General features: G+C 66.3%; 8 protein-coding genes across 8 annotated transcripts in view; 4 read left to right on the forward strand and 4 right to left on the reverse strand.

Annotated features, from left to right (window-relative positions):
• EMIHUDRAFT_216445 (hypothetical protein) overlaps positions 1-211 on the forward strand; it is a gene marked incomplete at both ends in the record, with an annotated part of 3,178 nt that extends 2,967 nt beyond the window's left edge. Inside the window, one exon of the mRNA XM_005762199.1 lies at positions 77-211. Coding sequence (XP_005762256.1) covers positions 77-211 — 135 coding nt within the window. The remainder of the gene's footprint in view (positions 1-76) is intronic.
• Positions 212-1,814: 1,603 nt separating this feature from the next.
• EMIHUDRAFT_428142 (hypothetical protein) lies at positions 1,815-3,530 on the forward strand (the record flags this gene model as incomplete). The annotated part of the gene is made up of 4 exons (XM_005762200.1): positions 1,815-2,435; positions 2,676-2,781; positions 2,838-2,920; positions 3,194-3,530. 4 exons carry the CDS (start codon positions 1,815-1,817, stop codon positions 3,305-3,307), a joined length of 924 nt encoding a protein of 307 aa, XP_005762257.1. The 3' UTR covers positions 3,308-3,530.
• Positions 3,531-3,857: 327 nt separating this feature from the next.
• Positions 3,858-5,935, forward strand: EMIHUDRAFT_216447 (hypothetical protein; the record flags this gene model as incomplete). Its single annotated transcript, XM_005762201.1, has 4 exons — positions 3,858-4,757; positions 4,896-4,940; positions 5,024-5,239; positions 5,447-5,935. 4 exons carry the CDS (start codon positions 3,858-3,860, stop codon positions 5,933-5,935), a joined length of 1,650 nt encoding a protein of 549 aa, XP_005762258.1.
• A 1,092-nt stretch (positions 5,936-7,027) lies between these two features.
• EMIHUDRAFT_105556 (hypothetical protein) lies at positions 7,028-7,912 on the reverse strand (the record flags this gene model as incomplete). The annotated part of the gene is made up of 1 exon (XM_005762202.1): positions 7,028-7,912. The coding sequence occupies one exon, from the start codon at positions 7,910-7,912 to the stop codon at positions 7,028-7,030; it is 885 nt and encodes a 294-aa protein (XP_005762259.1).
• A 1,910-nt stretch (positions 7,913-9,822) lies between these two features.
• Positions 9,823-13,086, reverse strand: EMIHUDRAFT_452841 (hypothetical protein). The gene is made up of 6 exons (XM_005762203.1): positions 12,821-13,086; positions 11,352-12,369; positions 10,976-11,276; positions 10,680-10,721; positions 10,385-10,438; positions 9,823-10,306 (listed from the first exon to the last, which is right to left on the reverse strand). The coding sequence occupies exons 2-6, from the start codon at positions 12,272-12,274 to the stop codon at positions 9,896-9,898; spliced, it is 1,731 nt and encodes a 576-aa protein (XP_005762260.1). The 5' UTR covers positions 12,275-12,369; positions 12,821-13,086; the 3' UTR covers positions 9,823-9,895.
• Positions 13,087-16,230: 3,144 nt separating this feature from the next.
• EMIHUDRAFT_216454 (hypothetical protein) lies at positions 16,231-19,395 on the reverse strand (the record flags this gene model as incomplete). Its single annotated transcript, XM_005762204.1, has 4 exons — positions 16,231-16,458; positions 16,698-16,787; positions 18,479-18,579; positions 18,867-19,395. 4 exons carry the CDS (start codon positions 19,393-19,395, stop codon positions 16,231-16,233), a joined length of 948 nt encoding a protein of 315 aa, XP_005762261.1.
• Positions 19,396-19,460: 65 nt separating this feature from the next.
• On the forward strand, positions 19,461-20,770 carry EMIHUDRAFT_452842 (hypothetical protein; the record flags this gene model as incomplete). The annotated part of the gene is made up of 4 exons (XM_005762205.1): positions 19,461-19,965; positions 20,116-20,171; positions 20,323-20,365; positions 20,568-20,770. 4 exons carry the CDS (start codon positions 19,461-19,463, stop codon positions 20,768-20,770), a joined length of 807 nt encoding a protein of 268 aa, XP_005762262.1.
• Positions 20,771-21,017: 247 nt separating this feature from the next.
• Positions 21,018-21,636, reverse strand: EMIHUDRAFT_438055 (hypothetical protein). Its single transcript, XM_005762206.1, has one exon. The coding sequence runs from the start codon at positions 21,616-21,618 to the stop codon at positions 21,160-21,162; it is 459 nt and encodes a 152-aa protein (XP_005762263.1). The 5' UTR covers positions 21,619-21,636; the 3' UTR covers positions 21,018-21,159.
• Between the last annotated feature and the right edge of the window lie 2,023 nt (positions 21,637-23,659).

Genomic DNA, 23,659 nt, shown 5'->3' on the forward strand with positions numbered 1-23,659 from the left:
CTCCCCCCCCCCCCCCCTCCCCTTTCTCGCACGCGCGCACGCACGCACGCACACCGTGCCTCGGCCGCCCGCGCAGCCCTACGCGCGCGCCTTCTTCAAGAAGCACGGCTTCGTCTACCGCGAGTCGAACCTCGTCGAGTGCGTCAAGTACAACATCGCCGCCCTCGACATCCGCACGCGCAACGGCGAGTGGGCAGAGATGCCGCACTAGCCGGCGGGCTCCGCCTCTCCAGGCCGGACGTGACCGCGCCGCGGGCGACAGCGACCGCGCGGGCCGCACGGGCCACCTGTTGAGGGGAGCGGCGTCGCAACAGGCAGAGAGATAATAATAGAGAGGCATGTGTGCTGGGACGCTTTGGCTATATCGGTATATGGACAGGCAGGTAGCGCGCGATGCTTTTTAGATTTCTCTCTCTCTGAGAGTGTGCGGGCGCATTATTCGGGCGTGCAGCTATGGTTCTATGTGCGGAGATATGCGCGCACGCTCTTCTCAACCGGCCTCCCTGGCGTCTGGGGGGGCGACCCCCCCATCTTTGTTTACCGAATGCGTCTCTGGATTAGAGTGCGTCTAGTAGGTGTCCTACTTAGACGCTCGCTGTCCTCGGTATGCTCGAGCATCCTAAGATGCGCGAGTCCATATTAGTTGCTCCGCGCATCCCGAATTGCTGACGGCATCTCCGATTGGCGTTGCTGTCTCAAAAGACGCGCCGTGCATACTTACTGTGAACAGCGCGTGTCTCAGAAGACGCGCGCATATTTTGAAGCGTGTGGATCTCCATCAGTCTAACCCAATTGCGAATTGCCCCCTGGCGGGCATTTCGCCTTTCGTTCGGGGTCGGCCGTCGGGGGTTGCATGGCCGTCCTGGCGTTGCTGGCGCTGCTGCCCCTCGTCTTGCATCTCGTCTCGGACTGGACACCAACGCGGTATGGGTGGACGCTGGACAGATGATGACGGCACGCACGAGCGACAGTGAGTAGATCTAACCCCCGGTGAAGCATCCGACACAACACAAGTAATTATACCACCCACTTCCACTATACTCCATCAACAGCTCAGCGCTGATCGCGCTGCACCTATGACTCCACCAGTGTGAAGGTGAAGAGATCCCACCGAGCGTGCGGGCAGCTGGCGGGCGGGAGGGGCAGCAGGAGCAGCATCATTGTCATCATCAGCAGCAGAGGAGCAGTGCCGCCGCGTCGCCGCCGCCGTCCGCGCGCCGCCGCCACCGTCCGCGCGCCGCCGCCAGCCCGTGTGCTGCTGCAGCCGCCTCCGCCGCCGCCGCCCGTCTCCGCAGTGCCCTCGCGCCCGCGGACAAAACCAGTCATATATCCACGAGCCGGTTTTGCAGAGCGTACAAGACCTGCATGACTCCGTGGCACGATCGGCCGGCGTTCGAGCCGGCGCTCTTATGCTGCCGGTTCGAATCCCGGTGGTCGTGTCCTCGCGGAGCGACGCGGATCGCGCGCGTGTGCGCCTGCGACAAGACGAGAAGCAGAAGCGAACGTCAATGTTTTTGCTGCCGCGGCCGCGCCGCGACCTCCCGTTTGTTTTGGCGCCGATGCAGCGCCGTCTCACGCCGCGCGAGAACCGAGATGGCGCCGCCGCGGAGTTTTGTTTCCGCCGCGGCGTCGGCGCCGCGATCAACCGCGCTCCAGCAGCGAGCGTTGCAGAGCGGCTACCGACATGACAGTTGGCGACGGCGTCTATCAGTGAGTAACCCTCATGTTTCAAGCATCCGACACGTCGCGGAGCCCGGAGCGGGGGCAAGCATCCGCACACTACACGGTACCCAACCCAAAAATCGTGCACGTCGATGGCGAAGGCCAAGAAGCCGGCTCGCGCCGCCCCGCCCGCTGCGGAGGGCAAGGCGCCCGCGGCGGCCGCCTCCTCGGCCGAGCCCTCCGCCTACCCGGCCGTGCTTCGCCGCTCGACGCACACGCGCAAGAAGGTGCTCGTCCTCTGCTCTCGCGGCGTGACCACCACCTTCATCGAGCTGATGGAGGACGTGCTCAAGCTGCTGCCGCACGCCAAGAAGGACCCCAAGTTCGACAAGCGCGAAGCGCTCTCCTCCATCAACGAGATTGCCGACCTTGGCGGCTGCCGCTTTGCCGTCTACTTTGAGGCGCGCAAGATGCGCGACCTGTTCCTGTGGGCGGCGGCCGTGGGCGGCGAGGGGCCTTCGGTGAAGTTCCTCGTCCAGCAGGTCAAGCCGAGCTCCGACCTCCGTCTGACGGGCAACTGCTTGCTCGGCTCGCGGCCGGTCGTGTCGTTTGACCCGTCCTTTGCCGGCTCGGCGCACGGCGCACTGCTCAAGGAGCTGCTAGGGCAGATCTTCTCGACGCCAAAGGGGCACCCTCGCTCGAAGCCCTTCCACGACCACGTGCTCCACTTCTCCCTCCTCGGCGGCAAGATTGTCGTCCGCCACTACCAGGTGGTGCTGCCGCCGCCGCCACAACACGCACACACACGCACGCACGCTCGCACACACGCACGCACACACGCACACACGCACGCACGCTCGCACACACGCACACACAAATACGCACTGCTCACCCACCTGCACCGGGGCCGCTCGCATTTGGAATGCCGGGGCTGCTGAGCAGGCGGAGACACGCAAGGGCGGCCCGGTCCCCTGACACGCGGCGGAAGTCTACCTGCTCCGACCCCTCACCAGGTCCTGCCGCCGCTCGACGCCGCCAAGGGAAGCGAGGACTCGCTGGTCGAGATCGGGCCGCGCTTCTCGCTGCTGCCGGTCAAGATCTTCGGCCGCTCCTCCGGCGGTGAAGCACGCTCCGCGAGGCTGCGCGAGATGACCCGAGATTGCCCGAGATTGTAGGGGGCTCGTTTGGCGGCGAGACGCTCTACGCCAACGAGAAGTACGTCTCCCCCAATGAGGCGCGCTCCGCGCTCAAGCGCAAGGCTCGCCGCGCCGTCTAGATGTCTTTAATACGGCTTGTGCTGACCCAGCGGACTCGAGACGAGACGCGTTTGCGGGAGATTTTAGCACTTGTGCGCTCACACACACACCACACGACCACGCTGGCCGCACCGAGACAAGTGCGCAGACGGCCGGCACGCACGGCCAGTCGACAGTGGACAGAGAGAGGGAGATCGACAGCCACAGACAGGCAACGCCGGGTCCCAAGGAAGGCCACGCGACAGCCGCGCCTGACTTGCCCGTTCCTGCTGCAGGCGTCTCGGGCGACGCGCGGCGTCGTCGCGCAAAAAGAGAAGCGGCGCGCGCGCATCAACGAGGAGGGGGGGGCCAATCTGCCGCAGGACGAGTTGCACGACGCGTTTGACTAGCCTCGGTAGACTGCCTCGGGCGATCTTCGCGGGAGGATCTCGCCGAGCCGTGATGGCGTGGCGACGGGCGTCGTCCAGCCGCCCCTAGGGCCCCCTACAGTGCGAGGCGTGGCGATAGAAATCGGGTCCTCGGCATCCAGCAGCCGATTTCTGTTTCGGCGAGGGAAATCGGGCAACCAGCAGCCGCTTTCTATATACTATAAGCGATTTCTGCCAAAATTTTCTTCGGCGCTGCGCGCCGCCGTTCTCCGTTCACTACATGAGAGGATCTGAAGCCGATGCGGTATAAGCGGTTGGCCGTGACGGGGGGAAAAAGACTTTCGTCTCTCTCCCACCTGGGCGGGGCGGGGGCCGGGGGGGCGGCGGGCGCGGGGTGCGGGGTGCGGTGCGGTGCGTGCAGTCGTGTGTTTGGCGTCCTGTTGTGTGTGCCTTCGCTTGTTATTAACATCGAAGTCTAGCTCAAAAAAGAATTCGCGGCGCCTCCCGGCGCCGGCGCCTGGCCGTGCTGGGGCAAGAAGGACAAGCTCGACACGTTAGAGGTTGGAACAACATGGAGGACGCTCTCTCGGCTCTCGACCAAGTGCTCGCCTCGGCTAGTCCCTTGGACACGGATCTGCTGGCCACCATCGTGCGCGTGGCCTGCATCTGCATTGACGAGCGCTCACCGACTGAGAACTTGGCCCAAGGGCTCAAGTGGGTGCGTGTGGCGCTGAGCCTTGAGCCGCGTGACCCACATGCGCTGCTCCTCGAGGCTCGCGCACTCGATCGGCTCGACCAGCGGTTTGCGACCGCCAGCCCGCAGCGCCTCGGACTCGCCATTGCGCGGCTCAAGGAGGTGATCCGAAGCGGCGTCGAGCCGTACTGCGCCGAGGCTCGGGCGCTTCTGCATCAGGCCACGGCGTCCGAGCTGCTGCCATCGGACAGCTTGCGTGCTCGCCACCTACGGAGGCTCAAGGAGTTTGTGGCCAACGAGCAGGCGGCGGTACAGCGCAAGGGTGACTCGCCGATCAAGGAAATGAAGGGCATGACGCTCAAGGGGCTGGGGCTCAAGGGCGAGGACGGCGAGGTGAGCGTGCTCGAGGCACTTGCGAAGCTGCGTGCGGGCGAGGGCATCCCGCTCACTAAGCCCAAAGCGAAGAAGCTCGTCTCCTTCCTCCGCCTCGTCGACGACCGGCCCGAGCCGCCCTCGCGCGCCTTTCTCGACGAGTACGCCGCCTCCCGCCGCTCGCTCGGCTGCCTCTCGCTCGTCTCGTGGAACGCCAAGATGCTCAACGTGACCGACCAGCGGGACGAAGACTGGTTGGCGGCGGCGGCCGAGAAGGCGCGCAACATCGGCGCGCGCGCGTGTGCGCCGGACGTGCAGGCCGACCTGGTTTGCATCCAGGAGGCGCCTGGCCCGCAGCTCGCGGCACGAGGCGGTGCGGGGGCGAGGGAGGCGGTGTCCAAGGCGGTGCTTCCCAACACGCTGCGCGCTTGCATGCAGGAGTGCGCCGGCGCGGCGGCGGGGCCAGCGCGGCAGTACCACTGCGTGTGCGTCGACGTGCACTGCCTTGTGCGCGACCCGATGCACCCCGCCGGTGTTGACGAGGGCGAGCAGCACGTGTTCTGCTACGACGCCCACGCGCTGCGGCTTGTGAGCCCGCCCTACAAGCTTCTAGGAACCTTCTAGGAACCTTCTAGGAACCTTCTAGGAACCTTCTAGGAACCGTCTCCTAGGTGCGCCCGCCCTACGAGCTGCCGCCCAGCGCGGCCGACCGCGCCGCCGGCTCCGGCTTCCACCGCGCTCCCGCGCTCTGCGAGTTCGAGGTGCGCAAGCCAGAGAGCAGCTTGTGCGGCGCGCGGCTCCTCGTCGCCACGGTCCACCTCAAGTCGGGCGGCGAGGAGCCGACCGTCGCCGAGGTCGCGGCGCTGGCGCGTGCGCTGCGCGACCATGTCGACGCCACCGTGTTCCGAGGCGTCGAGGACCCACCGCTTGCGGCGGAGGGCGGCGAGGCAACGGAGGGCGGCGAGGCGGCGGAGGGCGGCGAGGCGGCGGAGGGCGGCGAGGCGGCGGAGGGCGGCGAGGCGGAGGGGGGGGGCGCGGGCGCCGACGGACGCAGCGTGCTGTGTGTGCTCGGCGACTTTAACCTCTCCACGGAGAGGGTGGCGGCGGTGCTGCGCGAGAACGGCTTCGCGATGCGGCCCTGCTTCGACGAGGACGCGCCGACCAACCTGTGGCGCTTCGTCGGCCGCGGGGCCATCTCCGAGGGCAAGCAGTACGACTCGGCACATTGGTGGGAGCACCCGCCTCGCAAGAAAGCCGCGTACGACGGCGTGCGCGATGCGGGCGGGCATTGCGCGGGGGCGAGGCGCGGTATGCATGCAACGGGGCAGGTGCTGGCAGTGGCAGAGGTGGACGCCGCCTACGAAGAGATGCAGCGCGTGGCTGCCGCGATCGACTCGACCTCGCGTGTCGCGGCACGTGCTCTCGGCGGGCTGGGAGCCGCCGATGCGACGCGCGTCGAGAGGAAACCCGAGACGGACTCCCAGCCAGCCGACGGTGTGCCGGGCTGGCTCCGTCAGCAGTATCGCAAGGCGCTGGCGAAAGTGTGGAGCGACCACATGCCGATCGCGGTCAGATTTGTCTAACGGTGTGAAAAGCACCGCAACCTCTCCGATTATAGTGGATAGAGTGTAGAGGCTTAATACCTGCGCGATAGTGGATAGAGGCGGATCGAAGATTTTCATTTACATTTTTTCTTCTTCTCGGTGAAAAACATCGCGGAGAGTGAAGCAGAAAACCAGAAGGGTCCCCATCTCCATGCCGCGTCGCCCGTCGGGGACGGAAGTGGGGCCGTCTGCGGTCTGGCAGGGCCCCGCCACATAGCCCACACGCCACACACCACACACAGACAGAGAGACACACGCGCGCCCCGCGCGTAAAGCCGAGAAGGCCGTAGCTCGCCGGCCGACGTCCATAAAAGTGTCTTCGTCCTCCACTGAAAATAATTTCACAACAGCACTCCCTCTCACTACACTAAGCCCCCTAATGGTGGCACGAACGATAAATAATACGAAATAGCACGATACCTGACCCGCATAGTCGCCGAAAGCCGGGAGCAGCCACTTCAAGACTTCAGAAAAAGAGTGAGAAGGTTGCTTCCCCCAGGATTAGTCTTCTCTGCTCTGCGGGAACACACTCGGGTATCTCGGGCGGCCGGGTGGGGCTGCGGCTGGAGCTAGCGTGGCTCGATAGAGCCGAGACCCCGTGTTGAGGTGGGGCGCTCCTTTGGGCGGCTGTTGAATCAGCAGATTCGACCTCACCTCACCAGTACTCTCATCCCAGTGGATGGACGTCCGTGTACCGTACGTCCCTTTGTGTTCCTCTCCCCGTCCGCCAGCGAGACGCTCAGTCGCTGGCGGCCGCAGTTTTTCTGTGAGGAGGAGGCTGCGCTGCACAAGCACGGGCGGGAGGGGCTTCTCCTGCGGAGTCGTGCGTGCGCAGGGCTCCGTTTTGCTTTCTTCTACTCCCTACTATATCATCTCGTAGGTTCCCGTCCTACCAGAGAAGAGAATACACAGGACAACCGGCACAAGCCGCCCTCTCCTCCCACGACAGGCAGTGGTGTGCACAATTTGTGCACACCAACAGCCCCAGACGACGCGAAAGCACTGCGGCGCTGCTAGCCAAAGGCCGCACACTCACGCTGCGCACGATACATTGGCTCGAGGACCACTTTTCTAGACGGATTGTCTTCTCTCATTCGCATTATGCCTGGCGCTCCGCTTCAGCTGCCCCTTTGTGTCGTCGTCGCCGCCGGGCTGCGATTCGACAGGGCTGAGCGAGTGCAGGTGCCTGCACACCAGTTGGCCATCGGCGTATACATTACGCCGTTGCCCTCTGTACTGCGATTCGTTGAGGAACGCCCTCTCGCCGAGGAGACGCAGGCTGGGCCTTTGCTTGGGGTGGTTGGCCAGGAACGCAAAAACGGCTCGCTCCAACGCGCCGTTACCCGTGTGCATGATCACTGATCCCTCGCACTCGGACTTCGTAGGCGCCGGGCAAGCTTGCCCATCAAAGATAATGTCGAGGTAGTAGAGCCAAAGCGGGTGACGCGCGATGCTGCCCATGATGTGATTGCCCGAAGCCACAACGCGGTGGCTCGTCATGTTGAGGATGCTGCGGTACTCCACGTTTTGCCTCGGCCAATCTGCGCGGAGGAGCAGGGCCGTCGTGGGAGAACCGAGCAGGAGCGGGGCAAGCGGCCTGGTGCACAGAACATCGAGGTCGAGGTAGATACCACCGTGCACGTGCAGGATGAGCGTGCGTATTGCATCAAACTGCTTCAGCTTCGGTGCCAAGGCCCGGTAGAGTGGCATCCTTCCGGGCATCGCCTCGGCCATCAGCGCCTCGCAGTCGGAGTCGGTCCAAACGCGCACGGCCCATTCAGGCTGCAGCTCCTTCAGGCGCGCGACGCTGGTACGAGCTTCTCGCTCCTCCGTCTTGTGGCCACCAAATGTCAACTCCCGGGTCGGCCACAGCACGTGAAAGGTGCGTGGGAAAATGCCACGGCACGGCGTGGCGGCGGTGCAAGCGTGCTCGGCCCAGCGGAACGGAAGTTCCATATTTCTCGGGCCCACCCATGTTCTTGTCTATGCCGTTACCTTGTTTTGAAACAGAGAATTTGAAACAGAGAATGAAACAGAGAAGATGGGGAGCTATAGCCACACAGCACTACGAGCAGGGTAACGGGGCTCGGGGCGAGCCCTCGAGCTCGTAGGCCCGACCTCGTAGGACCTACGAGCGAGCTCGAGGGCTCGTTCGTACCGAGCCCCGTTACCCTGCTCGTGGTTTTGCTGTGCACTTTCTCCATTCTATTTTGGAAGCATCGGGGACACTCTGCGTATTCACTGCAAATCCATCATATAGTACTTCTCCATGTACACCATTGATTGGTAATCCCTGTCGAATTCCTGAACTTGGTCCCGAAATGAACACTTTCTTTCCTGCTGGTCTTTTTTTGTGTGAGATTTGCAATAATGGATCATCTCTACACAAAGTAAGCCCACGGGCATCTCATTGATTTCAAAAAACTGATACAGCGTACTCACTCCTCAGTGCACAGTGGACAGTGCTCGTCAGAGGTGACGGCTCAGTCGACTCGCATCGGTTGCCTCCCCATGAGACCACTGCGGAGCTATTCTCGCGTCCACCACCACACCTGGCTCCAACGTGGACACACACGCCCATAGCTGGGGACACTGGTCACTAATAAACGTAGCGCCTCACGCCTCCCTCCCCACCCTCTCAGGCATTATCTCCCCCCCCTGCTGCTCGCCGACTCCTCCTCCCCCCGCGCATGACCGACGACTACCCGTCCTTCGGCGACTCCTCCCTCTTCGGCTCCAACGTCTACTACCGGGGGACCGTCGCCCTCGGGCGTACTGGCTTGATCCCAGCGGCACACGTCTACGAGGGGGGGCTCCGAAAGATCGGCATGCCTGGCATGTCGGGCGACTAGGCAGGTCATTGACCTCCCCCCCGCTTGTCCACCCGGCGTGGGGGGCGGGAGCGCAGCCATTCCAACGGCTGGGAAAGTTTCTGAACGGCCGTGCATGCGCCTGCATGCCGGCTTAATAAGAAGGTCCCTCGCTCCCGCCCCTCTCCCGGAAGACGCGCGCCGGCCTGGGGGACTCGCTTGCTATCCCGTTCCCGCCAGAGGCCGCGTGAGGCGTGTGGGACGGTGCACGCTGGGGCTCGGCCCCAAGTGCGCTGGCCTCGCGTCTCGAGGGGAGGGCGGCTCGTAACTGAGGTCCGCCTGCGGAGACAGTCGTCCTCCCCTCCCTCCGACGTCCTCTACAAGGGGGGGACTCCGAACGGCCGAGCATGCCCTCGCATGCCGGACAACTAGGTACAAGGTAGGTCATAGACCTCCCCCCCTCTCCGAGGGCAGAGGCTGCCGCCTCTCGGATACTCGGCCATTCCAACGGCCAGGCCGCTCGCTTAAGGCTGATTGGCTAGACGAGCGGCCTACCTCCACGGGGCTGTTGGCGCACAGGGGGAGGTGTCAATCACGCTCCCGGGATGCCGGAGAGATCGGGTTGGTCTCCCCCGCCTTCAGCCCTGACCCGACGGGGACGCCACCACCCTCGCCCAGGGATCTACAATGCTGTCTTAAGGTCCGACAGGTTCGGCACCGGGCACCGCCTCGGTATACAAAATGCGCCTGCGGGCGGACCCTCACAGATCACAGATCACTAAACGTCCACCGTGGCTCGCGCCGCTCGGGCGCATCCGTCTGGCGCGGACGGAGCTCGAGAGGAGGTGTCGAGCGCGCGCGCCTGCAGTGACTGTGCAGAACCAAGTGCAGAACCCCGCGCCGTGCCCGTGGGCGTGGCAGAAGCGCGGCTCCAGTCCTCTCCAGACGCTGGCTCGTGGCTGTCTTCAGCTTATCCCAAGGCGTACAGAGGTACAGTACAACCCCTTGGAGTGTGAAGATCCGCAGGACTGGAGCGAAAAAAAGCAAGCGAGCGCGTACAGTACAAGCATCTCACAAAAGACATACGGCGCGACCCAATCAGAAGAGTCTGAGTCAACGTCACTCTCAGCTAGCTGGGTTCAGCAGCCTCGCTATGCGGTTCTGCCCGCTCATCTCGTCCCCCGTTTCCTGGGCGAGCTCGTTGAACAGCTCGTCGTACGACATGTTGAAGGCGCGGCAGGACGTCGGCGCGTTGACGGGCCAGTGTAGCGCCTTGAGCCGCCCAAACGTGTGGCGCACCTCGAAGCCGAAATCGCGCTGTGCTTGCTCCGCGTACAGCTCCTGCTCCTTGGCAAATCCGGTCAGCCAGACCAGCAGGCGGTTCACGTTGATGATGCGCTGCGTGGCCTGTGGAGAGGTCCGGGAAAGGTCGGGGGAGGGCGACGGGAGGGGTCGCGTGGACGCTGCGTCGCGTCGCCGGGATCTTGTGGCAGCGCAGCTTGATGGTCGGGCTCGACGGCGTCGCGGAACAGAACGGCACCTGCGCCAAGGCAAGGGGGGGGGAGGGAGGGGGGTCAGCTTCCCAACTCGATGGCGGCTGAGCGCCGGGCACAGGCGCCTTTGCGAGCACCGACGCCTCGTTCTCGCTGTCTCGCACCAGCCCGTCGGAGACCTATGAGAGACAGCTCCGAGAAAGCTCGAGGGACGCGCCCGCCGCAGGTCGCGCTCCAGCCCGTCATGGACCATGTTGACCCACTCTAGGAAGTGTCTAGAAAGTGTCTAGAAAGTGTCAAGGGAGTGTCTAGGAAGTGTCTAGGAAGTGTCTAGGAAGTGTCTAGGAAGTGTCCAGGAAGTCATAGACCATGTTGACCCACTCTAGGAAGTGTCTAGGAGGTGTCTAGGAAGTCATAGACCATGTTGACCCACAGGTGCTGCGCGTGCGCGTCGACGAACGCCTGCTCGCGGCTCGCGGCGCGTGAAGAGTCGACGCTCGAGAGTCGCAGCCCGCGGCGTCGCTGGGAGGTGTGTGTGTGGCGGGGAGGTGTGTGGCGCTAGGAGTTGTTTGTGGCGGGAGGTGTGTGTGGCTCGCCGCCGCTCCTCCTCCTGCCGGTCCTGCAGAAGCGGCTGCCCGACGGTGCGGCAAGCAGTGGGGAGGCGTGCGGGGCGGGGAACACCGAAGAGGCTGGGAGGGTGTGTGTGTGCTGCTCACCACGATGGCGGGGTAGGTGTATGGGTACTCTCTCCGGTTCTCGGGGATGCCGCCCGGGCTGAACGAGAAGACGTCGACGATGTCGCCCGCTTCAACGGCGGGCGGCGGCGGCGCAAGTGGCGGCGAAGGCTGCCGCGCCTTGCGCAGCAGCTCGCACCATGAGCGGCGGAAGTAGCGCAGCGTGACGGCGACGCGTGCGACGGGGACGGTGTAGCCAGCCTTCTTCTGCTGGTCCATCATCACGAGGCCGTCCAGCGGTGGGACGCTGTCGCTCACGAGCACGTCGTGCTTCACCTTCCACCTGGTTCGAGGGCCATGGTTGGGAGCCGGTCCAGTGTGTGAGGGTTGAGGGGCCGTGTGTGCTTGCCGGCTGCACCTCGACTGCCCGTACAGGCAGTACGCCATGGCGGCCTTGATGGTCCTCCGCCGGAGGATCGGCACAACCGTTGAGCTGCCGATGGTGCTCTTCGCCTCTTTCGTCAGAACCACCTCCGCCTGCCCGGCGATGCCGACGGTGATGATCACGTCGCCGTACGCGGGTTTGTCGGAGTGCGCGCCGACGCCCGCCTCCCTCTTGCTCGTGTTGACCGGCATCAGCGTCAGCTGCGCGTAGCCCAGCACAAAGTCGCCCGTCTCGCGATCACCAAGCAGCGGCAGCGGTTGCTCGCCCGGCTCGATCAGCTTCTTGCGCAGCTGCGCGTCGAGGTCTCGGATCGGCTCCGGCACGTCCGGCCATTTGGTCGGGTCGTTGTGCTGCGTGCCGCCAAGGCCGCGATGCCAGTGGTCGGCGATCACCTCGGAGAAGGGGCTGCTGCCGTCGCGCTCGAGGAAGTACTTGAGCTGGTTTGCAAACCAGGGGTCTGCGCTGCGCGAGAGCGCATCTTGGTTGTCGAGCAGCCACCGCTGCGCGGGGGCGACGTCGAGCTTGCTCGTGACAATGAAGCCGTCGGTGCCGTCGAACGTCTCCTTCTCCTCCATCGTCGTCGCGAAACCCCGCGTGTCAACCACGTGCAGCGTGCTCTCCTTGGCCAGCCTGTTGCCCTCCAGCGTATGGTGGTCCTCCAGGTTCTTGCCCGCAAAGATCAGCCGCTGGCAGCCGGCGGGGAGGTCTCGCCCGTTTATTGTTGCCTTCCACTCGACCAGCCGTTTCACAAAGTCGACCCTCGCGTCCAGCGGGCAATTGAGCGTAAACGAATCGCCGGACAGCAGCTTGGCAAAGACCTGGACCGCCTTGCCCAGCCCGGGAGGCGGCTTCGGCTCTGCAGGAGCGGCCGGCGCCGCTCGCTCGGCCGCCGCCATTGGCTGTTTGCCCAGACGGCGGGGAGACTCGGGGGGCGGTGCCTCCACGCCACCACCGCCGCCGCTGCTGCCGCTGCCGCCGCCGCTGCCGCTGCCGCCGCCGCCACCGCCGCCACCGCCGCCACCGCCACTGCCGCTGCCACCACTGCCGCCGCCGCCACTGCTGCTGGCGGCAGAAGCGGCAGCGCCGGTGGCCCCGCTTCTGCCGTCGGCCCCGCCTCTCGCGGCGTCAGGCGACCCGTAGCCGTCGTCTCCGCACGTCGCTTTTGGGACCATGTTCAGCATGCCCGCGCCGGCGGTGGAGCCCTTGCCGAGGGGGATGAGGGGTCCTGCAGGGGCGGGCCCCGCTGCGCCGCCTCCCGCCGCACCCCGCCGCCTCGCCTCCTCCTTCTGCTTCTCCTCGTCACGAAGCCGCTCCTGCTGCTGCAGCCGCATCTCCTCGGCCCGCTCCTCCGCCGCTGCCCGCTTCCTCTCCGCCCTCTCGGCCGCCGCCCTCTCGGCCGCCGCCCTCTCCGCAACCGCCCTCGCCGCTTCCCGCTTCTTCTCCGCCGCCCGCTCCGCCTCCGCCGTCTGCTGCTGCGCTGCCGCCGCCTCGGCCGCTGCCGCCGCCTCGGCCGCCGCCGCCTCCTCTGCCGCCGCCACCTCCTCTGCCGCCGCCTCCTCTGCCGCGGCCTGCTCCTCTGCCGCGGCCTGCTCCTCTGCCGCGGCCTGCTCGGTCTCTCCCGCGAGCTCTGCTGCCGCCGCAGCCGCCGCCGCCTCCTCTGCCACCGCCCCCACCCCCTCCTGCGCTGCGGTCTCCGCCCCCTCCGCCGCCCCCTCCGCCACCGCGTCCGCCGCCCCCTCCTCCGCCCCCTCCAGCCGCAGAAGGCTCCTGTCCTTTCCGTGCACCATCGCCTCCTGGTGTTCAATCACCAGCCGGCCCTCACCCGCCGCCGTGCCCTCCCCGTCGGAGACGACGATCTGGCCAACAAGAAGCCCCGCCAGGTGCGCTGCGCGGCTCATCCACGCCTGTGCAGCCGTCGTCCAGCTCGCGTCCCCCGGGAGAGTCTGTGGCGAGGGGAGGGAAAGACGGGGTGAGACAAAGAAGGGGAGGGGGAGCTGGGCGCTGTGCCAGGGATGCGGCCGTGCGGGGCGGGGGAGGTTGGGTGGGGGGAGGCGGGGCGGGGAGGGGGAAGGGGGAGGCGCGGTGCGCTGCCTGCAGCTGCCGCTCGGTGGCGGGTTTTGTGCGGAGCGGGTGGCTGCCCACGGTGGCCACGGCGAGCCTCAGCGCCTCCTCGAGCCTAGGGGCGTACTCGGGCACGTCACGGACACGTCGCGGACACGTCGCAAGCCACAGCTCCTCGCGGAACCTCATCTCCCTTTTTGCGCTCTCCTGCAGCTTGGCCACGAGCGCTGTGCGGACGTCGCCGGAAAAGGCCCAGTAGAGCTTTTCGTGCTCCTCTGGAATGGTGCCCCTCGGAACCACCTCGCTCCACATGCTCGCGGGGTGCACCCCCGCCGGCAACCTCGCCGGCAGCTCCAGCTTTGTCGCCGCCGGCTCGACCGCCGCCGCGCCCGCGCCCGGCTTGGACGCCTTTTTTGCCGCCTTGGCTGGCTGGCGCGGCGTGCCATCGGCGGGACGAGGCGCCTCCGCGGCGGGGCGCTTGCCGCCCTTCTTCCTCGCAGCTGGTGCCGCCGCTGACGCCGCCACCGAAGCCGGCCGGCTGCCCGCAGCACCGCCGCCGCTGCTGCTGCTGCCGCCGCTGCTGCCGCCGCCGCTACTTCCGCCGCCGCTAGCACCAGCGCTGCTACCGCCGCCGCTAGCACAAGCGCTGCTACCGCCGCCGCCGCCGCCGCCGCCGCCGCCGCCGCCGCCGCTCTGCTGCTCCTGTACCCACTCGGCCACGAAATCGTCCGAGGACATTCCCAAAGCGGTGCAAATGTTTTGCGCGCGCTCCAGCGGGGAACCTGCTGGAGACGCAATGTTTCCCCACTCCGCTTCCTCGATGATCCTCGACGCGAGCGTGGCGCCGCAACGAAAAACTTGCTTGATCGCCAGGATGAGGCAGATGGCCGCTGCGCGCGATAGCATCTCACCCGGATTGAAATGGACGGGTTCCGGCAGCCCAAGGGCTTGCTCAGCGTTGCTGAGAAGTTGCCTCGGGCTGTCGCCGTCGCAGTCGAGGACCGCTTTGATGCTGGCGCACATGTCGCGAAGCAGCGCTGGCGCCATACGAGGCTCGTCGCGTTCGCGTCCTCGCTGAACCTGCAGGGCCGGGGGGGCGCCGAGAACACCCGGCGTGTATTCTTTTTTTGCTGGGGGCGGACAGCTTGCCGGGGAAGGTGGGACGAGGCGAGTCCAGTTAGGTAGTCCTCGCTGAAACCTGCCTACCTACCTAGGCAGCGTGCCCAATACTACGCCTCCGCCCCCTCCGTCGCCTCCCCTTCCGCCTCGGCTGCCCCCGCCTCCACACCTCGCCCTCGACACACACTCACCCAAGTCCCTCCCCGTTGATACAGTCGGTTGGCGTCGACGACCACAAGGTGTCGACACAAGGTGCCGCCCAACGAGACCGACCAGGTGCAGTCGATTGATCGCGGCATGGGGCGCCATCAAAGTCTACCTTGGGCAGCTGCTCGATGAGTGGCTCGACGACGAGGACAACCTCGAGAAGTGGGAGTCGAACACGCTGACGGCCTCGGACCGCCGCATCCTCCTCGCCCACTGGTTCTACAAGGCCTCCATGAAGGCGCTCCAGGGCGAGGCCAAGCGCAAGTACTTCGAGCACGCCGGCGCCCTGCTCACAGCCGACGGCACGGACGACGACCTGGAGGGCGCCCCCGCCGGCTACAAGGTGGTGATCCCGCAGCTTACTTAATATTTTATTTTCTCACGGAAACACGCTCGGCCCGGCTGACCTGAGTGCCGGCCGGGGCTAAGAAACCACGGCGCGGGCTGGGGGGGGAGGGTGGAAAGGCTTAGAAACGGCGGCGTGGCGCCGGATCCTGTTTTCTTAATGCGAAACAGACTGTAACGGACAAAACGGAGCCCTTGCCCTCCGGCTCGCCCCCAGCACGCTGCCCCGAGGCGCCGGAGCACACTCCCACGATGATGCAAAAGTGGGACGATCCCGACGACTCGCCGGAAGGAATTGCTCCGGAGGATGGCCCTTCGCGTTTCTGCCTCGGTCGGTCTTGTGCCGAGAGCCAGATCATTCTGGCCCGGATGCTGCTGATCGCGCCACTCCTCTACGCCGGGTGGTGCGCCTCGCCGACCCATCCTCTCCGCGGGCGGCGCGCCGGCCATTCCCACTCCTCTCCACTACGGCTCAGGTATCTCTTCGCGGCAGTGATCAGCGCGTCTTTTGAGGACCTGCCTCTATCGGGGACGGTACCGTTCAAGCACGAGCGGTTCGTGACGGGAGACGGCGCCTCTGAGGCAAACGCCCGTCTCGCCTTCGACTACCGCGTGGGCCGCGGATCGGGGCCAGACGAGTACCGTCCACTCACCGCCTGGCTCTCGATGGTTTTGACGAATGCGCTGCTCGCGCCGTGGCTCATATTTCTGTGTGCGCACGACTCGAGGCGCGCGGTAGACTACAGCAGCTCGCTGCAGAGCCTGCACGTGATCCTCGTCACCGGCATCATGGACGGACTCCCCGACAACTCCTGCTGGTGGCTTACGATGACGGGCTGCTGGCTGTGGCAGAGCCAGGTGGCGACACTCCTCCTCTCGAGGTGCGGTAGCGGCCGGTCTGGCTGCACGCGCCGGCTGGACTGGGGGCCGCGAGGCGCAGGGCCGTCGCTGCCGGTCGGAATCGCCACCGAGCACGTATCACGGCGCGTCTTCAACGCCAGCCTCGTGCCGTGACAAAGCTCAGAGTCCTTCCGAGTCGCCTTTCAGCAGCTTACTTGCCGGCATGGATTTTTTTTTCGTATTTGGGATTGTCTCCCCGCCGCGCAGTCTAGCTCGTCGCTCAGTCTCGCTTGCTTTGCCTCTGCGCGGCGCGACCCCGGCCCCGCGCCAACCTCCTACACCCGCAACAGCAGAGCAAGCCGGCCGCGAGAGCGCCGCCGGCGAGGGCGGCCACGGCTGCGCGCAGCTCCGCCGCGGCGTCAAAGATGGTCGGGAGGGCCTGCGCTGCGCGCCAGCGCTCCGCCTCTTGCCCGGCGGTCAGCCCGAGCGGCAGAGAGTGCTCGAGCGCCTTCGGCGGCAGTTGTGGCACGTCGGGCGGTCGGGCGGTCGGGTGGCGAACTTGGTACTCGCGCCCCGCGGGTGTCGTGTGCTCCGGAGGGAGGGAGGGAGGCAGGCAGACAGAGAGCTGAGAGAGCGGATAGATAGAGAGACAGAAAGACAGAGTTAGACACACCGCCAGAGAGAGAGACGGGCGGAGAGGCAGAGAAGCGAGGGCGGGGGCAGGCAGAGAGGAGGGAGGGAAGGCACCGTGCCGCCGTCGAGCGCGTGGTGGATACGGACGACGATGGCGCCGCAGCCCGTGGGTGACGAAGGAGGAGCCGACGGCTCGCAGCTAGCCTATCGCGAGAGATGGGGAGAGATGGGGAGAGATGGGGAGACAGATGGGGACGACGGACGGCGCTCGCAAATCGTCGCCGGGTCGGAGGGCCTACGGAGACACAGGGGTGTGTGAAGCCGGCTTGTGTTTCTTTTCTCTGTCTTGGGAGGGGTCGGGTGGCCAGCGCAGCTCGGCCGAGCCAAAGTTGAGGAAGGGGTACGCGCCTATGGCGAGACACGGAGAGAGATAGGGAGATATGGGGAGATATCCGAAGTTAGGACGGGCTACGCGCCCGCCGCCGGCCCGCCCAGTGCACGCAGCGCCTATTCACAGCGGAGGCTGTGAACAGCGTCTCTCCACAGCTCGGCCCGCCCAGTGCACTCGCAGCGCCGCCACGGCCGAGGGAGGCAGCGGCGGCAGCGGGCGGCGGGCGTCGTGCGGGGTGGGCAGCCTGCGGGAAGGTTCCGAGAAGGGTCCGCGAAGGGGCCCCGAAGCGAGGAGGGTCGGTGGCGAATGCTTCTCACCACTGCCGCTGCTGCCGCTGCTGCCGCTGCTGCCACTGCTGCTGCTGCTGCCGCTGCTGCCGCTGCTACTGCTGCCGCTGCTACTCACCACTACTCACTACTACTACTACTACTACTACAACTGACTACTGCTGCCACTCTCGTGAGGCAACACCGGTGCGAGGCGAAGAGGCGGTGCTGCAGGCCGCAGAGAGGGCCCCCGACGGCTCCGAGGCCGCAGGCATGCGTGAGGCCGGAGGAGGTCACCTGAGGGGGGGGGGGGTACTCGCACAGAGTGTGTCTGATTGCCAGTCTGGTTGACACTGCGCGCGCGCGCGCGTGTGTGTGTGTGTGTGTGTGCGTGTGTGTGTGTGTGTGTGTGTGTGTGCGTGCGTGTGTGTGTGTGTGTGTGTGTGTGTGTGGTCGCCCGGGATTCACACCAGGGAGGAGTAGGGGACGCTGCGGGTGTGAAGAGTGCCCACACACCCGTGCCAGGGACCCGGCGCATGTACAAGCTGATGGAGCATCGAGGAGGCACTCCCTCTCGCGGCCCGTGCATCAAGGGTCGCCATTCGAGTGCGAGGGAATCTCGGGTGATCTCGAGTGATCTCGGGTAGCATCGGGTGATCTCGGGTAGCCTCGGGCAATCTCGGGCAATCTCGGGCAATCTCGGGCAATCTCGGGCAATCTCGGGGGCCACCTCGAGCAGCTCTGCGCCGGGCGGGAGGGCGGCGCGAGGGGCGCCTGCCAACTCTGCGTAGTGCACGTCGCCAGAGAGGAGGAGTGCGCCCCGCGGCCGCGTCTCCTCGAGCAGCGAGAGCAGACGCCGCCGCTCGCGCGGGAAGTGCCCCCACGACTCGACCGCCGCCGCCGAGGTTAGCACCTGGGGAGGCTCTGGAGAGGCTCTGGGAGGACGGCTCTAGGAAGGCTGTAGGAGCGTCCGGCAAGGCTGTAGGGGGAGTGCTCTAGGCGTGCTCTAGGCGTGCTCCAGAAGAGCGTGAAGAGGGCTCAGGAAGGATCTAGGCAGGGCTCGGAAGGTTCTAGGAGGCCTCGCCTGGACCGACGAGCTGATGAGGTGCCGGAGATAGGGGGAGATATGGGGAGATATGGGGAGATCAGAGGCCTCGCCTGGACCGACGAGCTGATGAGGTGCTGGAGATATGGGGAGATATGGGGAGATATGGGGAGATCAGAGGCCTCGCCTGGACTGACGAGACGATGAGGTGCGCCGACGCGGTCGAGTTGGTGAGCTGGGTCCGGAGCCACGCCCACTGCTCCTCGTCCAGCACTTGCGCGGAGTGCGAGCTGCCTAGATCTCGGCCAATCTCGGGTCGTCTCGAGGGAGACCCTCGGACGAACTCGCCTAGCACCGGCGCGGGGGGAGAGCGGATGCCGACGCCCAGCAGGGCGCACGCGGAGCGAGTGACGCCCGCAAGGTAGCCCGCCTGTCGCGGACGTGTCGCGGACGTGTCGCGGACGTGTCGTGGGTGTGTCGTGTGGTGGACGTGTCGTGCCCGCCTTTGGCACGCGCGACCAGCCGCCAGGCGACGGGACCGCGTGGTCCGCTCGGCCGAAGCGCGTGTCGAGCATCACCACCTTGGTTAAGAATGAATGAGTCAGCACGAGCAGTGACTCCTGTGTGTCGAAGCATCACCACCTTGAGCTGCCGGGGCGGCTCGCCGAGCGTGCGGCTGCCGTAGAGGCCTCCTCTCTGGGTGCGCCGCGCCGAGTCAGCGGGCGCGCCGACAACCTCGTCGAGGAAGAGCTGCCGCGCGTCCTCCTTCAGCTCCCAGCCAACGCCGCCGTCGTTCAGCCCGTAGTCGTGATCGTCGTATACGCCGTCGACCGGCACGCCGCGCAGCGCCGGCTCGCCCGCCTGCGCGTACGCCTCACGCAGCTGCGCGGCAGATGTCACCGACCCTTTCGGGTACATGGCATCGCCCAGCCACAGCCACAGCGCCGGCGACTGCGCGGCGACGGCGTCCCACACAGGCTGAGGCTTGAGCTGCTTCCGGCAGGAGCCGAACGCCACGCGCAGTGGTGCGCCGACGTGCAGTAGAAGGGTCGGGCTGATGGCGGAGGCAAGGGTGAGGCAGGAGAGCATGACCGTGCCGGCGCCGTGCATGTGGCCGACGCGGGAGACGCGGAATTTCACATGTTATTTTTCGGTGTTCACACATGTACATGTGCATGTGCCTAGTTGTGTTTCTCTGCTCCCTCTGCTCGCCGCGCTCTCTCACCAAGCCAAAGCCGACGGCAGACTCTGCTGCGCTCGCAAACGCGCGAGCTCTCGCCGCCAAGCTCGCGGCGTCAAAAGTGGCTGCGGCTCAAACTGCACCCGCCGCTGCGCCTTCTGCACCCGCCGCTGCGCCTTCTGCACCCGCCGCTGCGCCTTCTGCACCCGCCGGCAGCGACGACGACGACGACGACAGGGATCTCAGCTCGTACGACCTTTCTGCGGGCGGCGGCGGCAGCCGCGATGGGAGCCCTTGCCACCCGGCTAAGCCTGCCGAGGCGCCGGCCGGGTGGCCCGAGGTGGGCGAGCGAGTGCGGGCGCGCTATTCGGCACACAGCGTCACCTTCCGGCCCGCGAGGGTGGTGGCGCTCGACGCTCGCGCCGGGACGGTCGCGCTGCGGTTCGAGGGCTGGGGCGACGTGGTGGACACGCCGCTCGGCCGTGTGGAGCCCCTCTCGGGTGGCGCCTTCGCAAGAGGCGCGCGCCCTCCACCTGCCAGCCCTCCGCCGGTTAGGGAGATGGCGACGGCCTTGGCGCCGCTCGCTCCTCTGGAGGAGCTTCAGGTTCGTCTGTTAGGGACCTTCTCACGTGACCTCTGACCCCGCGCAGGAGCATCCGAGCAGCTTCCCGGCCGCGAGAGCCCGACGTACGCCGACTACGGCGACGTCAGCGCCGAGGAGCGCACGTCACACCGCTCACTGGGGTTGCGCCAAGGGGCTCCTGGCTTTTAGACGTGGAGTCGCGAGCCCCCCCCCCCCCCCCCCCCCTGTGCCCCACCACCTTGTGTGTGCGGAGAAGTGTCTGGCCTGACCTTAGGAGCGCGCGCTGGTGGCGGAGCACCAGCAGCATCGCCACGAAGGTGGGCACCGCCCTCGTCCTCCGGGCGACATGCACATGCACATGCTACATGTCTGGGACGGGTCCCAGCCGTGACATGCACACGCACAATTCCGCTGTACTCCCTGTCCTCCTAGCCCTCGCCTTCACGCGGAGCTCTGGACACGCGGCAGGCGGCAGGAGGGCCGTACTCCCGGACTCTGGGCCGTACTCCCGTGGCGTAGGCGCGCAGCCAGAGGACCGCGGCCGGGCCCTCCTCAAGGGGATGGGGTGGGTGCCGGGCACTGCCCTCGGCGCGAGAGGCGCGGCGGCGGGCGAGCGCGCGGAGCGGCCGGTGGCGGAGACGTTGCCGATGCAGACCGACCGCCGAGGGCTGGGCGCGGGCGGCGGCTCGGGCACAAAGCGGCGGCGCGAGGGCGTGAGGTGAGGAGACGACCGACGAGAATCCCGACAACGAACGCGGGCTTGTGCTGCATATAATTTGACATATGTTTTGTTTCCCGGTCGCTCCGAAACAGAAAATTTGGTGGCCTCCTCCGATCGTCCGATGGGCCGGCTCCTGCGCCATTTGCTCTGTGGCATTGCCCCTCTTGCCCGGGTGGCCTCCCAGCGGGTGGGAGTGCTTGCCTTTTACGTACTGCGGTAAATGAGTGGTATTTACCACTTATTTGATTGATGTAACTCGCGCATACACATTATTTAGTTCCTAACCCCCTAACCCTAACCCTAAATAATGTTAGTATCTCAATCTCTCGTAACCCTAACCCGTAACCCTAACCCTAACCCTAGCCCTAACCCTAACCCCGCGGGGTGAGGCTAGGACGTGGTCGTCTGTCTCGTCCGTCTCACCTCCCTCATGGCTTGCGTGTATAGCCGATCGCTAGCCCGGAGCACCGACTCGAAGCCGTGGCGGTCAAAGAGCGCAAACGCGTCCTGCTTGGTCTCGCTCCTCCTCTTGCTCTTTAGGCCGCCGTGGCTCGACACGCTGCTCTCGGAGTCCTGGGGGCCAAAGCCGCTACCGCGGGCCGCCTGCGCTATCGCGTCAGTCAGCTCCGTCTCGAGCAGCTCCACGAGGTCGCCAAAGAGCTCCGTCGGGAAGATGGCCGCCTTGTGCGTCTGCAGCTGCTCCCACAGCGCGCCGTCCGAATCCGCAGGACGGGCCGCCCGCCCTGTCGCACTGAGCCGGGAGACGAACGCGAGGCCATACAGGCCAAGGACGACGTCGACGAGCAGGTCTTTGTCTTCGAGGTTCGTGAACTCGCCGCAGAAAACCATGATGCTCGTCTCGATCCAGGAGGAGACGTCCGAGACGCTCTGCAGCTGGCCGTCGCCGCCACTGCCGGCGTCGCCGCCCGACCCGCGGGACGCCGGGCAATAGTAGATAGACTCGGTGCCGTTGGCGAGCATGAAGGCCCACTGCTCGAGACGGCACCAGCCGCGGCTCAGGTAGGTGTCGCGGCTGCAGAGGAGGCCCGTGTCGACGTGCGGCGTCTCGGGCGCGCAGGCCACAAAGTGGCTGGTGCACGCCGCGAAGAGGGCGATCGAGCGGACGGCCAGCGCCTTGGTCGCCTCATTGCACTGCGGAATGGAGTGGTAGTCAACCCAGACATGGCAGTCCTCTGCTGAAAAGCCCCGCTCGGCGGCGAGCGCGTTCACCGCCCGAAGCATTTGGACGTAGTGCGCGTTCTGCGGGTCGGGCGCGCAGTAGGAGAGCCACTGGTGCGAGAGAAAGATGATCGGGCGGGTGGAGGCAAAGCTCGCCGCCTCGTCCCACGTGTCGCAGCAGACGAGCACCTTCTGGTCGCGCGCCTCCTCGAACGGGACCAGCTTGCCAAAGCGAGCAAAGGACTTGAACGGCATGACGCAGAGAGGGTACTTCAGCGTCGACGCGTTGTGGATCGCCTCGCGCACGCGCTGCCTCTGCTCGTCGCGCTCGCGGAGGGCGGCGGCGACCGCCAGCTTCCTGTTGCGGGACGACTGCTGCGCGAACCGGCAAACGCCGACCGCGAGGAGCAGCCCGACGGAGCAGGCGACGCAGAGCAGAAGCAGAAGAGTTGTCTGAGGGACGCACGTCGAGCCGCGGAGCTCGAACCCGACGGCGCACCCGCAGCTGCGCCCCTCCGTGTCGATCAGCCCGCCGGGGCACACGGCGCTAATGGCGAGGGAGGCACACCCCAGCGGTGCGTCTCTGCCCGCACCGGACGGGCCGCAGCCGCAGAGCTCGTCGTCGAGGTACAGGCGGAGGGTGAACTCGCCGGTCTCGTAGGCCAGCAGGTGCGCGCTGTACTTCCCCCCCTCCTTGTACTCAAAGAAGACGTCGCGCCCCTCGCCGCTCTCGCGACTGGTCAAGACGACGCGAAAGCGGCGCGCCGAGTGCTCCATGGACTCCCTGGTCCGGAGGGACGGCACCGAGTGCGCCACCTCGAGCGCCTCAAAGTCGCAGCTGGTGAACTCGACCTCCCTCATCTGCCCGACGGTGACCGCCAGCGGGCTTCGCTCCGCCTCGCGCCGCGGGACGCAGCGACCGTCCCGCCCGGGCAGGCCCCACATCGACGTCGCAGCCGTCGCGGTGGTGGCGATGATGGTGTAGATGGGGAGCAGGACCGTCTCCCGCACGCCGCCCACCTCGACGGTCACGTTGAGCGTCGCAAGCAGCGGCTCGAGCTCCTCCCGCATGCCGGCCGAGCCGACGCTGACGGTGAGAAAGTGTGCTCGCCGCTCCTCCACGGTCGAGAGGACGCCGCTCGTCGGCGAGACCTGCAGCCACCTCGGCACGGACGCCGAGCTGACACGCCATTTCAGCGCCGCCTCCTGCGTGCCGCCGACGTGCAGCAGCAGCGAGCGCGAGGTGTTCTCGTTGCGGGACGTCTTGGTGAGCTCGAGGACGATGTTGGGCACGCTCGAGGGGGAGGGGGTAAAGTCGGGCGACTCTGCAGCCGACTTGTCGTCGAGCACCGAGATCGTGTCGACAAAGGCCGGCACCGTGCATCCGTACTCGGGCAGGTAGGCCGCCAGGTCTGTCTCGGGCGCGCCTGTGGCAGGCGTGAAGGGCGGCAAGCACGCGCAGGTGGGAGTCGTCAGGTCCGAGACGCCGTGGCTGTCGCTGAACAGCTCTGCGAAGTACTCGAGGTTTGTGCGCGGGCGCGCCACGATGGCCTCCTCATCCGCACACGAGGCGAGCGGGCTGCACGTGCGTGGATTCGCACCGCAAGTCGGCGGTGATACGTGCGCACCCAGGATGAGGCCCTCGAGCACGTCGGCGCTCCTCTCGCAGCCGGGCGCGTTGCGGGCCCGTAGCGCAAGCAGCCTCACGCTG

The sequence above is a fragment of the Emiliania huxleyi genome (assembly GCF_000372725.1).
Source record: "Emiliania huxleyi CCMP1516 unplaced genomic scaffold EMIHUscaffold_69, whole genome shotgun sequence".
NCBI lineage: Eukaryota > Haptophyta > Isochrysidales > Noelaerhabdaceae > Emiliania > Emiliania huxleyi.

Bases quoted from the DNA above. Each gene is read 5' to 3' on its own strand.
- EMIHUDRAFT_438055 (XM_005762206.1), bottom strand. From the start codon at position 21,618: ATGGTTTTCTGCGGCGAGTTCACGAACCTCGAAGACAAAGACCTGCTC.
- EMIHUDRAFT_452841 (XM_005762203.1), bottom strand. From the start codon at position 12,274: ATGGCGGCGGCCGAGCGAGCGGCGCCGGCCGCTCCTGCAGAGCCGAAG. The intron at 10,722-10,975 runs GTGAGCAGCACA...AGCCGCGAGCAG, and splicing joins ACACCTACCCCGCCATCGTG to GCGTTCGTCGACGCGCACGC. The intron at 10,307-10,384 runs GCGCCTGTGCCC...GCCTTGGCGCAG, and splicing joins AGGCGTCGGTGCTCGCAAAG to GTGCCGTTCTGTTCCGCGAC.